The sequence below is a fragment of the Eurosta solidaginis genome, chromosome 1 (genome assembly GCF_040869045.1).
Source record: "Eurosta solidaginis isolate ZX-2024a chromosome 1, ASM4086904v1, whole genome shotgun sequence".
NCBI lineage: Eukaryota > Metazoa > Arthropoda > Insecta > Diptera > Tephritidae > Eurosta > Eurosta solidaginis.
In genome coordinates, this window is record NC_090319.1 from 354,261,936 (window position 1) to 354,282,316 (window position 20,381).

At 37.3% G+C, this 20,381-nt stretch overlaps 2 protein-coding genes across 3 annotated transcripts in view; one reads left to right on the top strand and one right to left on the bottom strand.

Moving 5' to 3' along the window:
* LOC137238093 (uncharacterized) overlaps positions 1–20,381 on the bottom strand; it is a 43,768-nt gene that overhangs the window by 12,970 nt on the left and 10,417 nt on the right. Inside the window, exon 3 of one of the 2 annotated variants that reach the window (XM_067762702.1) lies at positions 16,208–16,497. The exons of the other annotated variant lie outside the window; for it this stretch is intronic. Coding sequence (XP_067618803.1) covers positions 16,448–16,497 — 50 coding nt within the window. The 3' untranslated portion in view covers positions 16,208–16,447. Of the gene's footprint in view, positions 1–16,207; positions 16,498–20,381 lie in introns of those variants that run through there. 2 annotated transcript variants of the gene reach the window in all.
* LOC137244768 (endothelin-converting enzyme 1-like) lies at positions 17,279–19,599 on the top strand. The gene has a single exon (XM_067774255.1). The coding sequence runs from the start codon at positions 17,333–17,335 to the stop codon at positions 19,442–19,444; it is 2,112 nt and encodes a 703-aa protein (XP_067630356.1). The 5' UTR covers positions 17,279–17,332; the 3' UTR covers positions 19,445–19,599.

Sequence of the window (20,381 nt, forward strand, 5' to 3'; positions counted from 1 at the left end):
GTATTTTAAAAGGGCGTGGGCCTTAGTTCTGTAGGTGGACGCCTTTTCGAGATATCGCCATAAAGGTGGACCAGGGATGACTCTAGAATTTGTTTATACGATATGGGTATCAAATGAAGGGTGTTAATGAGTATTTTAAAAGGGGTTTGGCCTTAGTTCTATAGGTGGACGCCTTTTCGAGATATCGCCATAAAGGTGGACTAGGGGTGACTCTAGAATTTGTTTGTAAGATATGGGTATCAAATGAAAGTTGTTAATGAGTATTTTAAAAGGGACTGGTGGTAGTTGTATATGTGAAGGCGTTTTCGAGATTTTGACCAAAATGTGGACCAGGGTGACCCAGAACATCATCTGTCGGGTACCGCTAATTTATTTATATATGTAATACCACAAACAGTATTCCTGCCATGATTCCAAGGGCTTTTGATTTCGCCCTGCAGAACGTTTTCATTTTCTTCTACTTAATATGGTAGATGTCACACCCATTTTGTAAAGTTGTTTTCTAAAGTTATATTTTACGTCAATAAACCAATCCAATTACCATGTTTCATCCTGTTTTTCGTATTTGGTATAGAATTATCGAATTTTTTTCATTTTTCATAAATTTCGATATCGAAAAAGTGGGCGTGGTCATAGTCGGATTTCGGCCATTTTTTATACCAATACAAAGTGAGTTCAGATAAGTACGTGAACTGAGTTTAGTAAAGATATATCGATTTTTGCTCAAGTTATCGTGTACACGGCCGAGCGGAAGGACAGACGGTCGACTGTGTATAAAAACTGGGCGTCGCTTCGACCGATTTCGCCCTTTTTCACAGAAAACAATTATCGTCCTAGAATCACAAGGATTGGTCAATTTTTGTTCGACTTATGGCATTAAAAGTATTCTGGCAAATTAAATGAAAAAAGGCGCAGTCCCGCCAATTTTGAAAATTTCTTTTATTTTTGTATTTTGTTGCACCATATCATTACTGGAGTTGAATGTTGATATAAGTTACTTATATACTGTAAAGATATTAAAGTTTTTGTTAAAATTTGACTTAAAAAAATTTTTTTTTTAAAGTGGGCGTGTTTGTTCTCCAATTTTGCTAATTTTTATTAAGCATACATATAGTAATAAGAGTAACGTTCCTGCCAAATTTCATCATGATATCTTCAACGACTGCCAAATTACAGCTTGCAAAACTTTTAAATTACCTTCGTTTAAAAGTGGGCGGTGCCACGCTCATTGTCCAAAAAACTACTAATTTTCTATTCTGGGTCAAAAGTTCAACTCACCTACCAAGTTTCATCGCTTTATCCGTCTTTGGTAATGAATTATCGCACTTTTTCGGTTTTTCGAAATTTTCGATATCGAAAAAGTGGGCGTGGTTATAGTCCGATATCGTTCATTTTAAATACCGATCTGAGATGAGTGCCCATGAACCTACGTACCAAATTTCATCAAGATACCTCAAAAGCGTATAAACAAAATATACAAAACAGATATTAGGTCCGCGCCAATTGTAAAGAGATTCCACCAGTGATATTTTACTAGTACATAGAAATCTATCTTTCATAAAGATTAGATGAAAATGTTGTTTGTCAAACACGCAGCCCATTTTTAATCAGCTACAAAACCTAGTTTTTGAGTAATTTAGATCAGGGACTGATTCGTACACAGAAAAAATAATTATGTGATTTTTGCATTTTAAAATATCAGAAACAAATTATTTTTTCATTTATCAAATAGTTTGAATGTAGCATTTTAAATTTTGGTTTTAACATGAAATAACGCACACGAACATAACCGTACCAACATAAAAGACGGGCACCGGTGCGCATACGTAACATTTTTATACTCAGCTGAGCAGAGCTTACAGAGTATATTAATTTTTTTTCGCATAACGGCATAAACTAATCGAGATAGATATAGACTTCTACATATCAAAATGATCTGGGCAAAAAAAGAAATTCATTTAGCCATGTCCGTCCGTCCGTCTGCCCGTGAACACGATAACTTGAGTAAATTTTGAGGTATCTTAATGAAATTTGGTATGTAAGTTCCTGGGCACTCATATCAGACCGCTATTTAAAATGAATGAAATCCAACTATAACCACGCTCACTTTTTCGATATCGATAATTTCGAAAAAGTGCGATACTTCCTAAGACGGATAAAACAATGAAACTTGGTAGGTGGGTTGATCTTATGACGCAGAATAGAAAATTAGTAAAATTTTGGACAATGGGTGTGGCACCACCCACTTTTGAAAAAAGGTAATTTAAAAGTTATTATTTAGAATTCATGAGCTTAAAACCGGCTTATAATAAATGAATATTCAATTATTATATTTTTTCTAAGAGAAACTGAAAAGAAAGGAAGAAACATTTACTGGCATATTGCGATGGTACCATTTCGAAAATCGCCACAAATTCATCGTCAGGCAATTTCGTAATGTTATCAAATACAATTTCGTAATGTTATCACGGTGAAACTTCAGTTGCGGTAATTTAAAAGTTTTGCAAGGTGTAATTTGGCAGTCGTTGAAGATATCATGGTGAAATTTGAGAGGAACGTTACTCATGTTACTATATGTGTTCTAAAAAAAAATTAGCAAAATCGGATAACGAACACTCTTTTGCCACCAGGCATCGCAGATAATTTTTCAATTGACAAAAGTAATTCGTGGCATGACCCCAAATTCATAGCATGTAAAGTTCTGGAAAGATTTATATCATTTAGACCATTATTAATATAAGAATTTATTGATAGTTCATCTTTATTTCCGCTGCGACCCAAACTTAGCATTACATAAAAGTACTCTTTCAAAGATTCATTGGGTCTTTTCCTGCGTCTCCCAATTTCGCGATGTATTTCAGCTGAGCTTGGTGCACTTGGGAAATCTTGCCTTAACATCTCAGTGAATTGAAACAATGTTCTGAATGCTGGCTGGGACTTAGCCCAATCTTTTGCCACCTCTATTAATTTTTGTTGCGCCGCGAATTGTACTTCTTCATCATTCCATAAATATATATCTCGCAATTGTTCGATCTTTGATATGAACTGACTCGTTGCTCGGTGTCGCTTTAGTGGGTCAAACTCTGGCAAAATGCCGATGATCTCCCTCATTGAATACCTTGTACCGGCATGTGTCGTCGTTGATTGGACATCCGTCATTAAATCGCGACGTACTTGTTCAAGCACATGAGTACTTAACTCTCTAACCGGCGTGCCTGTTGCTCCTGGAATTTCTGTAGATTTCCCTGGTACTGTTGCAGCAATATGCGTTGGGGCTTCTGCTGATGCTTGCGAAGTCTCAGATGCTGTTTGCTGTTGGCTTACCCCTTGTTCCAAATTCTTATCTCCAACCTGGATTGTTTCACTACGCCCTTGCGTTATAGCCTGTAATCCACTTACAGTTTTTGATAAGCTTCTCATAATTTCATTGAGTTCACCAATTTGTTGCTGCCAAGACGGATATTCACGCGATTCGACCTCCTCAATATCCACCTCATCCGACTCGTATAGTTCTATTAATGATGCAATCATATGGCTCTTGTTGCCCGAAACTGCGAGACTACATTTTTGCAACAAGGCATTCAGTTGCTCCACTTTCAGCGATGAAAACTTAACCTTTCCTTGGCTTTCCTACAATCCCCTGATTGCAATGCCTTGTGATATATCCTTACCGCTTGAACTTCTGTCTGCTTAATTCAACCACCAAAATATTCGTCGAAAATTTAACTATGTTTAGCTTACAATTCCTCAGAATCTCCGTTTTCCAATTAAATGCAGCAACTGTCGTTTTACTACGTAAAAAATCTTCCTCACTTCTTTTCTATTACTCTGCTTGCGTCTATCGGTACCTAAATTTCTGTCTGCTAATGTTGACTTCCACGAACGTCTATCGTTTCTCTGAATTTTATCGCGTCTATCGCTGATCTCTTTTGCCTTACCAGTTGCGTTCAATAACTTAATTCCGTGAAGCAAATACATACAAGTGTGTATATACTTCCGCTTAAAAAAATTATTTGCGTGATCAAAATTCTTTGAATCGAATCCCCTTCTGACGTTGTCAAAGATGACTGAGTCACAAGTAAATGATCCGTACACACATACATATGTACTTATGTGTTTATTTGAATTTAAAGAAATAAGAGTTTAATATAAAATGTGATGTTTAATTATGGAATGTTATTTATGGGCCACGCACGTCCGCTCCTGAGGAATGCTCAACGTACACTGCCCTGCCCTACATGACGATAACAGTTTTCTGTGAAAATGGGCGAAATCGGTTGAAGCCACGTCCAGTCTTTATACACAGTCGACCTTCTGTCCTTTCGCTCGGCCGTGTACACGATAACTTGAGCAAAAATCGATATATCTTTACTATACTTAGTTCACGTACTTATCTGAACCCACTTTATCTTGGTATAAAAAATGGCCCAAATCCGACTATAACCACGCCCACTTTTTTGATATAGAAAATTACGAAAAATGTAAGAAATTCCATAATCCTATACCAAACACGAAAAAAGGGATGAAACCAGGGACAGAAAATAATAATTATTTTTTTGCGGCGTAGGAAAAGTCCTGGTCAAAAAATTGTCCTAGGTGAAAATGTTTGAGTTCCCAGGTATCCCTATAGCAATATCATGTCGAATCATGCATCCTTTTTATTTTTCGAACTTTTTCCATAAAAGTCCACATATAAAAGTAAAATCTGTATTTTTATTTTTTGAGTCCGATAGAACTAGTTAAACTCGGAATTTTAAAAATAAAAGTCCGGAAATAAAAGTTAAATCCCGACTTTTATTTTTTAAGGCCAAAACAAAAGACCGGCTTGATAACAAAGAAACGGCTTATCCGAATTAAAATTTTTTTTTTATTAAAAATTATTAAAAATTTTTTTTATTTCGGATGAGCCGTTTCTTTGTTATCAAGCGGGACTTTGGATTGGCCTTAAAATAAACTTTTATTTCCGGACTTTTATTTTTAAAAGTCCGAGTTTAACTAGTTCTATAGGACTCAAAAAATAAAAATCCGAAAATAATTTGTATCTTGATCCAAATATATTTAAATTCCAAAATTAATAGTTTTGCAAGGAATTATATTATAAAAGGAGTAACAGTTTCAGCCCCTGGATGAAACAAGGTGATTGGATTGGTTTTTTGACGCAAAATATAACTTTAGAAAAAACTTTGTAAAATGGGTGTGACACCTACCATATTAAGTAGAAGAAAATGAAAAAGTTCTGCAGAGCGAAATCAAAAGTCCTTGGAATCATGATAGGAATACTGTTCGTGGTATTACATATATAAAAAAATTAGGGGTACCCGACAGATGATGTTGTGGGTCACCCTGATCTACATTTTGGTCGATATCTCGAAAACGTCTTCACATATACAACTAAGGGCTACTCCCTTTTAAAATCCTGATTAATGCCTTAAATTTGATACCCATATCCTACAAACACATTATAGTCACCCGAAAAGACGTCCATCTATAGAACTAAGGCCTATTCCCTTTTCAAATACTCAATAACACCTTTCATTTGATACCCATATCGTACAAACAAGTTTTAGAATCACCCCTGGTACACCTTTATGGCGATATCTCAAATAGGCGTCTATCTATAGAACTAAGTGCACTCCCTTTTAAAATACTCCTTAATACTTTCCATTTGATACCCATGTCATACAAACACATTCCAGGGTTACCCTTGGTTCATTTTCCTGCATGGAGATTTTCCCTTATTTGGCAAAGGATGAAGAAAAATCGTTCCAAAAAACGTCACCCTTGGTCTACAATTTGGTCGATATTTCCAAAACGTATGTGATATGGCATTAAAAACCACTTATAAACCATCTATGAAACCCTATGAAACCAACGCAGCTATAATTATACTCAGATGAGTCATATATGAGTCTTTTATGATTATAAGTTTAGATTTCTCACATATTTCGGACTCTTATCGGATCCATAATTAAGAGCGCTTCGAAAATATTTCAGGGGTGATTTAAAAAAACATGATAAAGAAATGCGTTCAAATCTAACCAAATTTTCATATTTAAAAACAAATTTAAATAAAACAAATTGATAGCTGAAGAAAGATAGCAAAGGCAAGTTGCTCCACTTTTTAGTATTACCATTTATATGTATGGTTCCAGAGAAATGGAAGGAGTGAGATCTGCGGTATACTTTGCTGATACGGGAATAAATAGGTTAGGTTAAGTTAGGTTCAAGTGGCTGCCATCCACATCGGAGCGGCACACTTAGGCCTTTATAGGCCCATTGTGAAACCACACGGATTTGTTCCTACTCTCCTAATAAAACCAGTTCGTTGAGTTTCTGAAGCTAACTAAGCGCCCTGTATTGACCTCAGCTATATCAGTTAGATCTACGAGAAACATCTTGCCCATAAAACGATGCCTTCTTCTACTGAGCGCTGGACATTCACAGAGTAGATGCGTAACAGTTTAAGGCTCCTCTTCGTTGCCGTAGCTTTTACAATAATCATTAAATGGAGCGCCAATCCTTTCCGCATGCGGTCCAATACAAACATGACCAGTGAAAAGACCTACTACTAAGGAAAGATCCATCTTACGGAGGATGAGAAGCTCTCGCGATCTCTTCTCATTCCATGCCCAATCTCTTCCAGGATGGAGAAAGTGGAAGGGAGGTACCCTTTCTTGCAAGCTTATATGCCATCTCATTACCTGGTATGCCCTTATATCCCGGAACCCATACCAGATGCAGAGTAAACTGTTCAGCCATCACGTTAAGTGATCTGCAACAGCCTAATACAGTTTCAGAATTAGTTGTTACTGAGTCAAGGACTTTCAGTGCTGCTTGACTGTCGGAGCAAATATAAATGTGCTTCTGTGAGACTGCCTTCTGCCTAAGGCAGTCCACAGCATCTTGTATGGCCGCAAGCTCGGCCTGAAATACGCTACCATGATCCGGAAGACGAAACGATCTTTGTATCTCCAATCGTTCCAAATAGACACCCCCTCCGACTCTTTTGTCCAGTTTAGATACATCTGTATAGATCTGAATGCTGTTAGTGGGCCGATCAGGGTCATTCACCCACTGTTCCCTCTCAGTGATTAATATCTCGTATCCCTTGTTAAAGTTGGTATGTGGCTTACAGAAATCTGTCCATTCTGGTATGCAGAATGTGTCGAGAATTTCAGTATGGTTGCAGTGAAACCATGTGGCCAGTTTCCTCAGCCTAATAGCTACACATGCTGCATATTTTATGCCTACTATATCTATGGGTAGTAGATTCAGTATTGCATTCATATCCTCCGTTGGCGTTGAATGGCTTCGCTTATGCATAGTAGTGCAGATCTTTGCACCTTTTGAAGAGCAAAAACCGTCTAGGATTTATTCAGGGCGGGCCACCATACCGCCACCCCGTATAGCAATATTAGCATAACTATGGCCGTGTATATCCAATGTACTATCATAGGGGATATACCCCATTTCCGCCCTATTGCCCCTTTACATGTGTAGTGGGCAACCGTAGCCTTACGGACACGTTCCGTGGTGTTTTGTGTCCAGCTCAATTTCTTATCAAGTGTGAGCCCTAGATAGCATAGTGTTTGCCAGCACTGGAGTTGAGAGAGCTGGTATCTTTTACCTCCTCGTAAAGAGCACCAGCTCCGTTTTATTTGGGTTCATGCCCAGACCATTATCAACGGCTCATGCTTCGACCCTTCTTAATTCGACCTGCATCATATCGCAGAGAGTTTGTGGAAACTTCCCATTTATCACCAAGAAAAAGGTCGTCAGCATATGCTATAACTTTACAGCCCCTCTCCTCCTCCATATCCCTTAGCAGCTGATTCACCGCCAAGGCCCACAGCAGAGGGGATAGGACTCCACCTTGGGGAGTTCCCTACTGACGAACCTGCTCACCGATACCACTGCAAGTTCTGACTGTACTACCCTGCATAGCAGCAATTGGTGCACAAGACCCACCAGCTGAGATTCGATGCCCAGATCAGTCAGAAACTTAATGATTGAGTCGGGTTTGATGTAATTGAACGCTCCTTCTATGTCTAGGAAAGCTACTTGAAGGAGAACGATCTCTCTATGCACGATGTAATTTCGTGCAATGCCGTTTCCGTTGATCTACCCTTCATAAAGGCGTGTTATGCTTCAGAGAGTTGATCATTCACTGCCTCCCTGATATATGTTTCCATCAGCCTCTCAATCACATTTAGTTGAAACGAAGATAGACTGATGGGTCTGAAGTCCTTAGGCTTCGCGGGGCACGCTTTGCTTGCCTTTGGGGAATAACTAAATAAATAAATAAAATAAATAAATCGTACAAGCTGCCAGCTGCTGTTTTTCATGCGAAAGTAGTAGCCGTAACTAAAGCAATAGAAGTACTAGAGGAAAATAGCTTAAACTGCAGTCGCGTTAATTCTTACATTGACATCCAGCAGCAAATGTGGCAATAAATCGCATAGCACAGCATCTAAAAGTGTGTTAGAGTGTAAGCAATCCTTGGAAATAATCGAAATAGGTAGAAATATACATCTATATTAGGTCCATGGGAATATGACAATATATGGAAATTAAAAATCGGTTGAGTTAGCTAAACAGGGCGCATCTATCGAAGCATATGTGGTAGACGTCCCAATCAGATTTTAAGAAATTAGAATAAGGCGATAGTTTCACATGAACGATCAAGCTGAAAAGGTGTGGAACGAAGCGCGGCGCAGTAAAATGTCGAAGATGATGTATAGGTCTTACAATCTTAAACTAGCAAAGTTACTCGTATCATTGAGAAGATGGGACTGTATGCTCATGACGGGTATTCTGACTGAACACTGCCTTCTGGCGTCACATGCCTTTAAATTAGGCTTAGTCAGTGATAGCAAATGCATGAAGTGCGGGTTGGAGGAAGAAATGATCGAGCACGTTTTGTCTTCGTGTCCTTACCTCGCAAGGCTCTTTGTGTTCAACACAACAGCAGTGTATATATCTCTTGCACTTGCATGCAAAAAATTTGCGTTCATGCTCAGAGATTTTAATATATATGTAACAGAGATTGCGGTAGTGCATTAATGCACCAGTATTCACTCACAGTTGAGTGGCAATGCAAAAAATATCAGCCTCTCTCAGTTTTAGTGATAGTCAAGCTAAAAAATTGTTCACTAAAATGTAATAGCTAGGCTCGAATCGTGTTATACGATTACGAATGAAAGACCCATTTCAATCAAATGATAATAAATAAATCTATCAAATTATTTACAAAAATTATTATAAATTATGGATCAATGGATGTGAGCTAGGTGAACTCAAATATCTCACTAATCCGAATCATTATTTGAGGTCTATTGAGGTTTAAAAAATTTATTTCGATCACGGATCATAAAACACGATACGGCCCCTGGTAGTGGAAATATTATCATTTTATCCTTAATGCACAAAAATTGTTCTTCACTCATTTGAGTGGCGCTCCAATCATCAAATATATGTGACCCGGTCTATGAGAAGGTGGCTTATGACTCAAAAAATAAACAAAGCATTTTTAAAACAATGCATTTTTTCAGTTTCTTAGTAGTTTTTCCTTTGCATTATGAACAGTCATGCCCAAAAGGCAAAGCACAAACCAGTTTCTGACCGATATTTTGGCTCCATTGCTATCAAAAAAATGCTATCAAAAAAATTTGAGGATGCTTCACCAGCCACCAAAGTGGCATCGAAGGAACCAAAGGCTTCATCGTCTTTCATTTGTTTTCTAGTTTTCACGACGTGAACGAGCGTCTCAAAAACCATCGAAAGCAGAAAAAAGGTGGAAAATCTTTTTTTTAGTCATAAGCCACCTTTTCATAGATCGGGTCACATATATAATTTCTAATTGCTGTTTTTGTGTCCGGGTCCCTTTTCCGCTCTAATTTGGAATCCAAATCTCTCTCGGGCTATTAGCGAGCTTTGTGCAATTTTGGTCGTAGTGCTTTTGTTTGGCTATATTTTGTTAAAATAATTTGTTAAAAATAAATGATTGGGAGCACACAAAGAAATCTATTTGTACTATGGCACTATTGTGAGTATTTGCACTGCATTACTGGCAGTTGCTATCATACGCTAGATGGCAGCGCAAGCTGTAAGTTCTAATTGTTTGATAGACCAGCTGATTTCTGTTGATATTTGATACGAGATTTACATTGGTTGCCCAAGATGTGCACGGGTCCGGGTCGTATAGCGTAATGCTAACGAAAGTGTAATGCAATTAAAATTTAGTGCTCTACACACCATGGTGACGTGTTCGTCTTGAGCTGCTCTATGATTGCGCTCATGTCATCTCAATTACATACCACATTAAGCTATTACTCCATACAGCGTACTTATACTTCACACTACGCCTATGCCAACACATTCCGTAGTACTCCATACAGTGCATATACCAATATTGCACACTACGCCTACAATTACATTATACATGTATCCCCCATATAGCATACCTCTTACAAAGATTACGCCAACACCTATTCTTACATTTACATCCAGGATTCCTCCATACCGTGAGCAAACACATCAAAAGCTTAAAAACTTACATTTGCTAGTAAATTTTATTTACATTTCCTTTTAAACTTAAAACTTAAGTACATACATACTTATATTTAAACACACCATTAAACATACAAAAAAATATTTGCAATTTGTTTAATGTTTTTACAGGGGCCCGTCAACTTAAATCTGTGCTTGAATGGGCATTGTGCGATACTGGACACTCAAGTCGTATCATCTTTGCTTTGATGTAAATATTTATTTTTCATTTGAAATTTACATGCACCATTTTACAGTACAAATTGTTTACATATGTAGGTATGAACAAATAAGTATATGTATGCATGTATATACATATTTGTCTACATTGTTCGCTTACTTGATATCCCAACGAACGCTAATTACTTTAATCGCGTATAACGTTTCGTGCGCCGATTTTTGAAAATCGTGCTATTTGCAGATTACCACTAAGGGCCTCTTTCATCATCAGTTAACGTTAAATGACACTTAATCTGACAGTTCTCTCGATCAGCGAACGATTTCGTTAACCGAAGATGGGGAAAACGGCTCTCACGACCCGTAGGAAACATATCAAGATTGTGTACTCTATAAGTGTTGCGCGTAATATCATAATGTAACGAATTTAGGGAAACTCCGCTTATGTTACACCTTCTGAAAACGTTCGAATCGCTAACTGTTGAATAAATAACTCCAATATTCAATAATACAAAATGGTCTTTATTAGATTATTTTGAGAGTACTTCACAATAACTATTACTTCACAACTAATTGCGCTTTTAAATCAACATGCCTCAGCTTGCGTTGCTTTTATACTCTCGGTTTCCTCGTTCACCTACTTCTCCTAATGTCTAGTAATTTCTTGAACTTCATGCTTGGTTACCAGCTATCAGTATATTTGCAGTTTGTAGCCATATGCGTCTGCAAAAATTTTGGAATATAAAGATATTGCATGCGCGAACTTCGGTGGAAAGCAGCGGAGCGTAACAAAATTCTAGTAGGTCACTTTCACCACACCAAAAACTTTAACACAATTTTTAACAAAATTTAAGCACAGAAATACACTGATTGGAGTTTTAGTGAGTAAAAGTTAAAATTCTGAACACATTAGCTGAATAAAAAGTGTACAAATAATTATTAAATAACAAATACAGACAGTGGTAGTTTAACAAATTCTGCTGTGGTAAGTGGTGAATGTGACCTACTAGAATTTTGTGAAGCTTGCCTCACACTATTTTTCGTCTATGCAATGTCTCCCTATTATATCGTTTCTGGCGTCTGAATATGTGAGTACTACTTCGGCTGAAGGTGAGTATCTCTCTGTTGCCTTGTATGTACATGTGTAAATGATGATGGATTTGTTACGTACATACGAGTGGCTGCTTAGTGTCGGACTAGGGATGCTAGTCACACTTAGTGATGTGAATATTCGTCACAACATATATTATTTCTAATTGCTGTTTTTATGCTCTTATTTGGAATCCAAATCTATAAATAAAGTTTTGGTTGTAAAGATGAAGATTCGGACTATTAGCGAGCTTTGGGCAATTTTGGTCGTAGTGCTTCTGTTTAGCTATAATTTATTAAAATAATTTGTTAAATATAAACGATTGTGATCACACAAAGAAATCTATTTGTACTATGGCACTATTGTGAATATTTGCACTACATTACCGGCAGTTGCTACCATACGCTATATGGCAGCGTATGATTATAGAACAGCTGATTTCTGTTTATATTTGATAAGAGACTTGTATATTGGTTGCGCAAGATGCGCACGGGTACGGCTCGTACATATGAAAATGTCGAAAGTTATTGCAAAGTGTCATAGTTCCGCGTTAGTTCGGAACTAGTGGGAAGTAACACCAGCTTTCCCTGTTTCACAATAACTAACGCCAATTGCGAGCACCAACGGTGACCTAGTCTTTTTTCACCTAACTTCCCCAACTCAAATACGGTCTATGGGAATTCTTTCCTGGCCAGAGTGCCTTCCACAATTTTCTTGACATAAGCTAACCAGCGAAGTGTTTTAGCTTTTATTCATCTGCGTACAGCTCATCATTATACCTCCAGCGATACTCGCCGGCGGCATCAGGACCACAATCCTTCCTTTTCTTTTGAACACTCCAATGACCATCTCATCTTCGGTCGATACCGTTCATGATTCCGAGCTATGGAAACAGGATCTGGCCCCGCAGTAGATGAATTAGTTTCTACAATAAACAGCTATTCCCCAGTCTTTCTATTTTCTTTCAACAAAATCCACGGCTACTCTGTTTTCGACGTCGAAGGGAAAGGTGACGCTAATATTGGACGTTCACGTTCACACAAAGATCTTAGGGGTAACGTGCGATAATACTCTCACCTTTAAAGCGCGTGCCTCCGAAATTGTATCTAAAGTACAAAATCTTCAAGTCGCTTGCCAGCAGCACTTGGGAAAAAGATAAAGAAACGTTACTAATCACGTACCAAGCAATTAGTCGGCCGCTCATGTGGTACGCGTAAAGCCTGCGATCAGAATTGGCTCGGGATGTCTCCTTTTAACCTCTGAACATCACCTACATAGTAGGGCAAAAGAGCTCAAACTTAAAGAGCATAACGAAATGCTGAACGGGCAGTTGTTGCTTAATTGTTGTTGTTGTAGCGATAAGGACACTCTCCGAAGGCCTTGGGGAGTGTTATCGATGTAGATCCGGTACGTTCCCGTAACAATCACCATTAAGGTATTAGCCCGACCATATCGGGAACGTTTTGGTATGTTCACATGAAACCTTCTAGGCCATACCGACCTCCCACCCCCTAGATCCATGAAGCACTAGGGTCGCTAGAGACTAGGCTGTTAAAGATACAGGATTTGCCACGGGTAGGAGAGGTTAACAATTGGGTTGGAGAAGCTATATATTGCACTGGCATATATTTAAAGGATAACGCTGCACAGCCCTTGAATCAATATGGTAATTTAGTCCTAAAGTTCCGATTTGGACATAAGTGAGGTGGACAGCTCCATCCGACCACCGCTGAGTTATATCCTGGGGAGAACCGCGGAACATGCGAACAGGGCAAAGGACTTGCTATGGACCAAAAGGGTTGACTGCGGAGTCTCAAGGTCCTTATGGCCATACTTGGATAGGAAAGCAGCAGCTTCCTTCTCAAACTGAACAAATCTGCAGTGATGGTACTTACGGGTGTCATCACAGATCGTTGTGCTATCTGACCAGTGCTCCGACGGTGGCACCAACAAGCTCCCTCTGCTGAAGCTGTCAGAATAAGGAGAAAGAGGAGTCGATCTACCGCTTTCCCTGCCTATGTCCGCCGTTTCAAAGAAGAAGGCTTAAATTTCTGGGCTCACGGTTCTTCGACAGCCTGGAAGAGGTTGGGAAGGTGGACGTCTCGCTTCTTCTTGGATTCATCAGGGAAAGCAAGTGGTTCGTTGAGGACCACTAGGAGGTAATAGGGTTAAACGAATATGCCGCCACCATGTGCTTGCTGAGGGCACTCACAATGGACAAAAATTTCTCCGAAGTGTACGATGCTGCAGGTGACTGCATCTGTTTGTATGGGGATCGTCAGATAGGTTATTGTTATGTGTGCGGACCTTTCCTGGCATGCATAAGTTTGCGTTGAACGCATCTTTATGAAAAACTTCATTGTGCCTCGGTCATTTCAGTATAACAAAACTAATATCAACGTCAGAGATTTGTTAAATGTTTCGTTAAGTTCTTAATTAAGTTTGCACTCCAAAATGTTTGCAGGGTTGATATGTATGACGACTACATGCGTTCGAATGACTGCTCCAGTGCTACATATTGGATTCATTCAACAATGCCAATCCGATAACCCCAGAGTCATACGTCAAGGGCCCATTACTGATACTGAGTATAGACTTCACTTGACTTGGCGTAAACTTGGCAACTTAGCCACGATTATACTCCACTTAGCGCATACAATCTGGCATCATAATCAATAACTGTCAATTTGTATGACAAAATGTCAAAAAGAAAGGGAAACAAACAAATGGCATCTCAAAATGTAAACGTCACTTAGAACTTGCATAAAAAATCAAAATTCGACAGACTTCTAAGTCAAGTTAAAGGGCCTATTACTGATACTTAGCATAGACTTGACTTGACTTGGCGTAAACTTGGCGTAAACTTGGCAACTTAGCCACGATTATACTCCACTTAGCGCATACAATCTGGCATCATAATCAATAACTGTCAATTTGTATGACAAAATGTCAAAATGAAAGGGAAACAAACAAATGGCATCTCAAAATGTAAACGTCACTTAGAACTTGCATAAAAAATCAAAATTCAACAGACTTCTAAGTCAAGTTAAAGGGCCCATTACAGATACTTAGCATAGACTTGACTTGACTTGGCGTCAACTTGGCAACTTAGCCACGATTATACCCCACTTAGCGCATACAATCTGGCATCATAATCATAAATGTCAATTTGTATGACAAAATGTCAAAATGAAATGGAAACAAGCAAATGGCATCTCAAAATGTAAACGTCACTTAGAACTTACATAGAAAATCAAAATTCAACAGACTTCTAAGTCAAGTAAAGTGTTGCTAAGTTTTGAGTAAGCAGTAACATGCAATGTTCATTTAACAGAACTGTAAGTGACAGTTCTCAAGTCAAGTCTATGCTAAGTATCAGTAATGGGCCCTTCAGGCACGTCACTACGTAAATATATAATGCATACTCATATATGTACATACATGCATATGTTCTTATCTATGGCAGAAACATATGCTCTACCCATTCAAAACTTGTACCAGAGAAAGAAGACACACCAGGGATGATAAATGGATTTTTTCATTTTGTACCAAACGAAGAAAAATAATGTACCAAATCATCCAAAAATTTACCAAAAGTCTTCGGATGTGAATTTGAAACAAACTAGAGCTATATTCTGCTTCTTTATTCAAAAACTGTTTTTAGTCAGGAAACTTTCTAACACAAATTAAAGGTAGTATAACAGGGAAATATGATTTATGAGGAAATACTTTTCTAAAAATAATAAAAGAAGTTTATCGATTGAAGCGTACAATTATGTACTTATATAAAAACATTTCTTTATTGAGTACTAGTAAGGAACATAAAATTAATATTTAAAAAAAACGATATCTGCATTCAATGCAAAAACATTTCATAAAAACATTTTAGGTACAAAAGATTTAGATTCTGGTATAAAAGTTGACAAATTGTCGCCTACATCTATATTAATAATTCATGTTTCAATCACTACATTAACTCTTCTTTGAGTTCTTTAAATACCTCAGTTCACGAAATGCTTTTTTTCGTATCTATATTATGACAACTCTTGTTAGTTGATTTCATTAAGTCTTTAGTTTTTATTAAATACAAAGCTGTGGTTTTTTGAATTCTATTCTTACACTTAGTTTTAATTCAATTTTTTTAGAAAATATCCTTTCCACGTTTGTGGGTGAATGTGGAATCGACAATATGCCTTGAACTATTCTATAAATATTGGAAAATATTTGCACATTTAATATATTTTTAACTCATCTTAATTCTTCCCAAAAGCTGCATATATTTAAATTCTTGAATTTTTAAGGCTGCCATGCTCTGCTAAAGCTCTAAATTCAGAACTAATTTTCCCTATTTTATCAAGTACAGATTTCGGAAACAAGTTGATAACTAAAGGAACAATACTATTTGTTTCACCGCTTAAAATACTTTCTGGTGAAACCTTTGCAGCCGACTACAAAGTTCTATTATCCAAATTTACTTTCTTTAATAAAGTACTACAAAATTGTATATAAAATTGTTTAACACAGCTCTTAAATATGTGTACGTCATCTATTTCGAAAAGGTTGTTTGATAGAATAATATCCACATTAACGCCGCAGTACACTTCATCTGCGGTTAAGTGATTTTCGTCTGAATCAATATTTAACATCCAAATAGGACTGGAGTCTAAATAAGGTTTTTTTGACTTTGAAAAATTTCAGATACAAGATTAATATTTTGATTACTGCTTTTATTTTCAAATACGTAAAGATTAAAATAATACTTGAGGGCATCCTATTGCTCAAGAATTCTATCTATGACTGCTTGTCTAGAAAGCCACCACCAATATTTTTTGCAAGTGGTATTGAATGGTCTTTCAAAGATTTAATAATGGCATTAAAAATACTGCTACTATCGGTCAAAGGTATCAAATCTAAAAATCTATCAATGCACTTTTGCCAAATTTTTTGATATACATATATCAATCGTTTCAGCTATTATTAGGGAGTAATGATTCTTCAGACAAAATGCAATTATGGATTTATAAGTTTCTGGCCCTATTATTTGAGTTATTATTTTCTGTGCTTTAATTCAATTGATGCAATTTGTTCAATTTGTTCACAATTTTAGAATCAGTTATGCTATTTTTCATACCCATGTTTAAATGATCCATAATTGCAAATGGCAAATTGTGCTCGGCAACAAAACAACTTAACTATATATTTTCTTCGAAAAATTTAAAATTTTTTTGTGCATTCAAAGCTACTTTGCAAATGACTTGAAGTGTAGTGCTGTATTTTACAAAAATGTACCAAATATGTCAATGTAGTACCAACGTACTTTCGGGAAGCGAAATGTACCAAAAATAGTACAAATGTACCATGATTATCATCACTGAGACACACAAACAACATGAGCTAATTGTGCTCCGATCTCAAATTCATTTACACAGAGTAGCGTTAAACCAAAAACAGTTGCACTTTCGTTTTTGACCGTTAAACAACGGCTTTAAGTCAGAATTTGTAGAGCGTGTGTTCGAAATGTCTATATTAATAAAGTATTGGTGGTTATTTATTTGTGTTTGCATTTTGGTATGCGCACGCATCTCCGCAACGCCGGCAAAATTGAATCGTGTCAAAAATATACCCGATAAACTAACAGAATTAGAAATCGATACAATGCGTGCAGCTAAAACGGCATCGATTATTACTTTCATGAATACGGACACGAATCCTTGCGATGATTTTTACAAATTTGCATGCGGTAAATGGAATCGTGTAAATCCTGCAACAACCGTCGATCACTTAACCACGGGGTTGTTTGAGGAGCTGCTACAGCTGCTTGATCGCAAAGTAGAGAAACTTTTAACAAATGATACTGAATTTAAATATAATGCAATCGATAAAAAAGTGAAAGATTTTTTTGTTTCTTGTGTAAATTTGGTTAAATTGAAAGATAATTATAAACAAAAATTAGTCGATTTAATTGCGGAGTTTGGTGAAATGCCGGCGCTTACTGGCAACACTTGGAACGCCGATGATTTCGATTGGGTTGAAACGATAGCTCGTATCGCGCGCCGTTACGGTAAGGATATCATATTGGGTATGGATGTTATGGCTGATTTTAAAGATAATAGCGTGAATCGTGTATATATTGGACAGGCTGATTTACCCTTGGAGAGTCGCGCCATGTATTTGGAGGATTCGACTGCAATATATAGAGAGAGTTACAAGAAAAAGATACGCAAAGAGCTTGTCAAGTTTTTAGACATGGATATGGCTTTGGCCACAAAAACAGCAAATGAAATTGTTGATTTTGAAATTAGCTTGGCGCGTGGTTTGATCGATGACGCACTCGGTTTGAGTCTTGATGAGCTGTCAAAATTTACAACTATCGAATTGATGGAAGCCAAATATGGCGCAGTAGTAAATATTACAAAATTAGTCAATATTACGTTGGGCGAAGTTGTGCGCGAGCCGGTGTACGAATATGCGCAGGTGTATCAGGAAAATTTAAAACGTGCCATACCCGACACACCAAAGGAAGTTTTAGCCAATTATATATTTTATACGCTAATTAGTGATTTTTTAATCGATCTCGATAAGACGACACAGCGTCAAAAGAAAACTTGCATCGAAAAGACAAAATCATATTTTGCCAAGAATGTTGATAATATGGTTTATAGGCGTTATAGTTCACGTAAGACGGAACGTGATGTCGAATATATGTGGAAAAAGCTGAAAGAGACTTTCAAAACAACGTTACTCTCCGATAAACTCAACTGGATTGCCGAGCCGACGCGTCAATATGCTTTAGAGAAATTGCAGGCGCTACGTTTAGATATAAACTCCTATACAGAGCATAATTTTACTGAAGAGTTCGGCGAATTGGTCACGAATGATCACGATTATATGGCAAATGTGTTAGCTTTGTTGCACATGAACACTAAGAGAGAATTTAATAAATTGCATGAGCCACCAAAACCCATCGAAGCTGGTGAAATACTTTCATATACACCGGCGAATATTTTGATTGAAAATGTCATCAAAGTACCAGTCTCGATACTCCAACCATATCTGCTATGGGGTGATAACTATCCAACGGCTGTTAAATTCGGCACATTAGGCGCTCTAGTAGGGCATGAGCTCATTCATGCTTTTGACGATTCGGGTCGTCGTTTCGATAAGGATGGCAATAGTCGCGATTGGTGGGATGTAGATTCAACGGAAATATTCTTAAATCGCACCGAGTGTTTTAGCGATCAATATAGCAAATATTATTATGGTGGCCGACTTTTGCCCAAAACCGTTTCACAATCGGAAAATATTGCCGATAATGGTGGTATGCGTTTAGCGTATCGCGCCTATATGCGTTGGTTTGAAGATGCGTTGCGTGCAAATGACGATATTAGTATGGAGCAGCTGCCGAATTTTCCTTATAATAATAAGCAATTGTTTTTCATAAGCTTTGCACAAATTTGGTGTAATGATGTGCATCCGGAAGTGAAGAATTTGCAAACATCAACGGACCAGCATGTGCCGGGAGAGTTCAGAGTTATTGGGCCGCTATCGAATTATGAAAAATTTGCGGAGGAATTTAAATGCGCGCTTGGTACTCCAATGAATCCCGAGCATAAGTGTGAGATTTATTAGAGTGATAATTATGTTATAAATTTAGTATATTAAATTATTACCGAAAGAAATAGGTTTGCAAAGTTTGTTTTTATTACTTTGAGCAAAAGGAATTCTTATTTACTTAAAAAATACACTGAAATAAAAAAAAAAAAACAATTCTTGACTACAAAGAATTTCAGAACGATTTCTAGGAACATTAGCATAAACTAAAGCTATCATGCTTTTGTTGTCGTCACACGCTTATCTCAAATCAGCCAACAAGGTCAAGAACTGCCTTATTGACTACCAAAACAATTTGCGATTATCGATTATTTAGAAAAGCCTAACCTCGTGTTCAAATGAAACGTGATCCAGATACGGATAGAGATTTAACATGCAAATGCAACTACAATGTGAACCATATGGATCAAATTGTTGTTGCATTTGCATGTTAAGTTTATGTCCGTATCTGGATCACGCTTTATTGGAACGTAACATAAGATTGTCAAGGTTATTGCCCCTACAATTTGCCAGCTCACACGCATGTAGTGCATTCCATTCATAGTAAATCTAGATATGTATGTATGCCGTAGCCTACCACAGAGGCAAACTCATGAGCGTATACTAAGCTTCAACGTCTTAAGTAATCTAATTAATGCAATAGATAACATAACAGGGCTAATGCCAAGTTGAAAGTGAAAGGCTGCGCCAAATAATTTTATTGAATAAGGATAAAGATTAATGCCTGTGAAGTTGGCATAGAAAATATCGCAAAACAAAACACAAAAACTGTTCTGAGTAGGTTTCAAATAATTCTGGAGTTCCTAAAAAGGAGAAAAAAAGCTCTGGCTTTATAGATAGAAAAAAACGTTTTTGAAATTTGTGTATGCCAACTTCACGCAGCATACAAAGTGTCGAAAATCGATTAAAAAAAGAAGTATTCTGAGGAGCTTTTAAAAAGTTCTGGAGTTCCTGA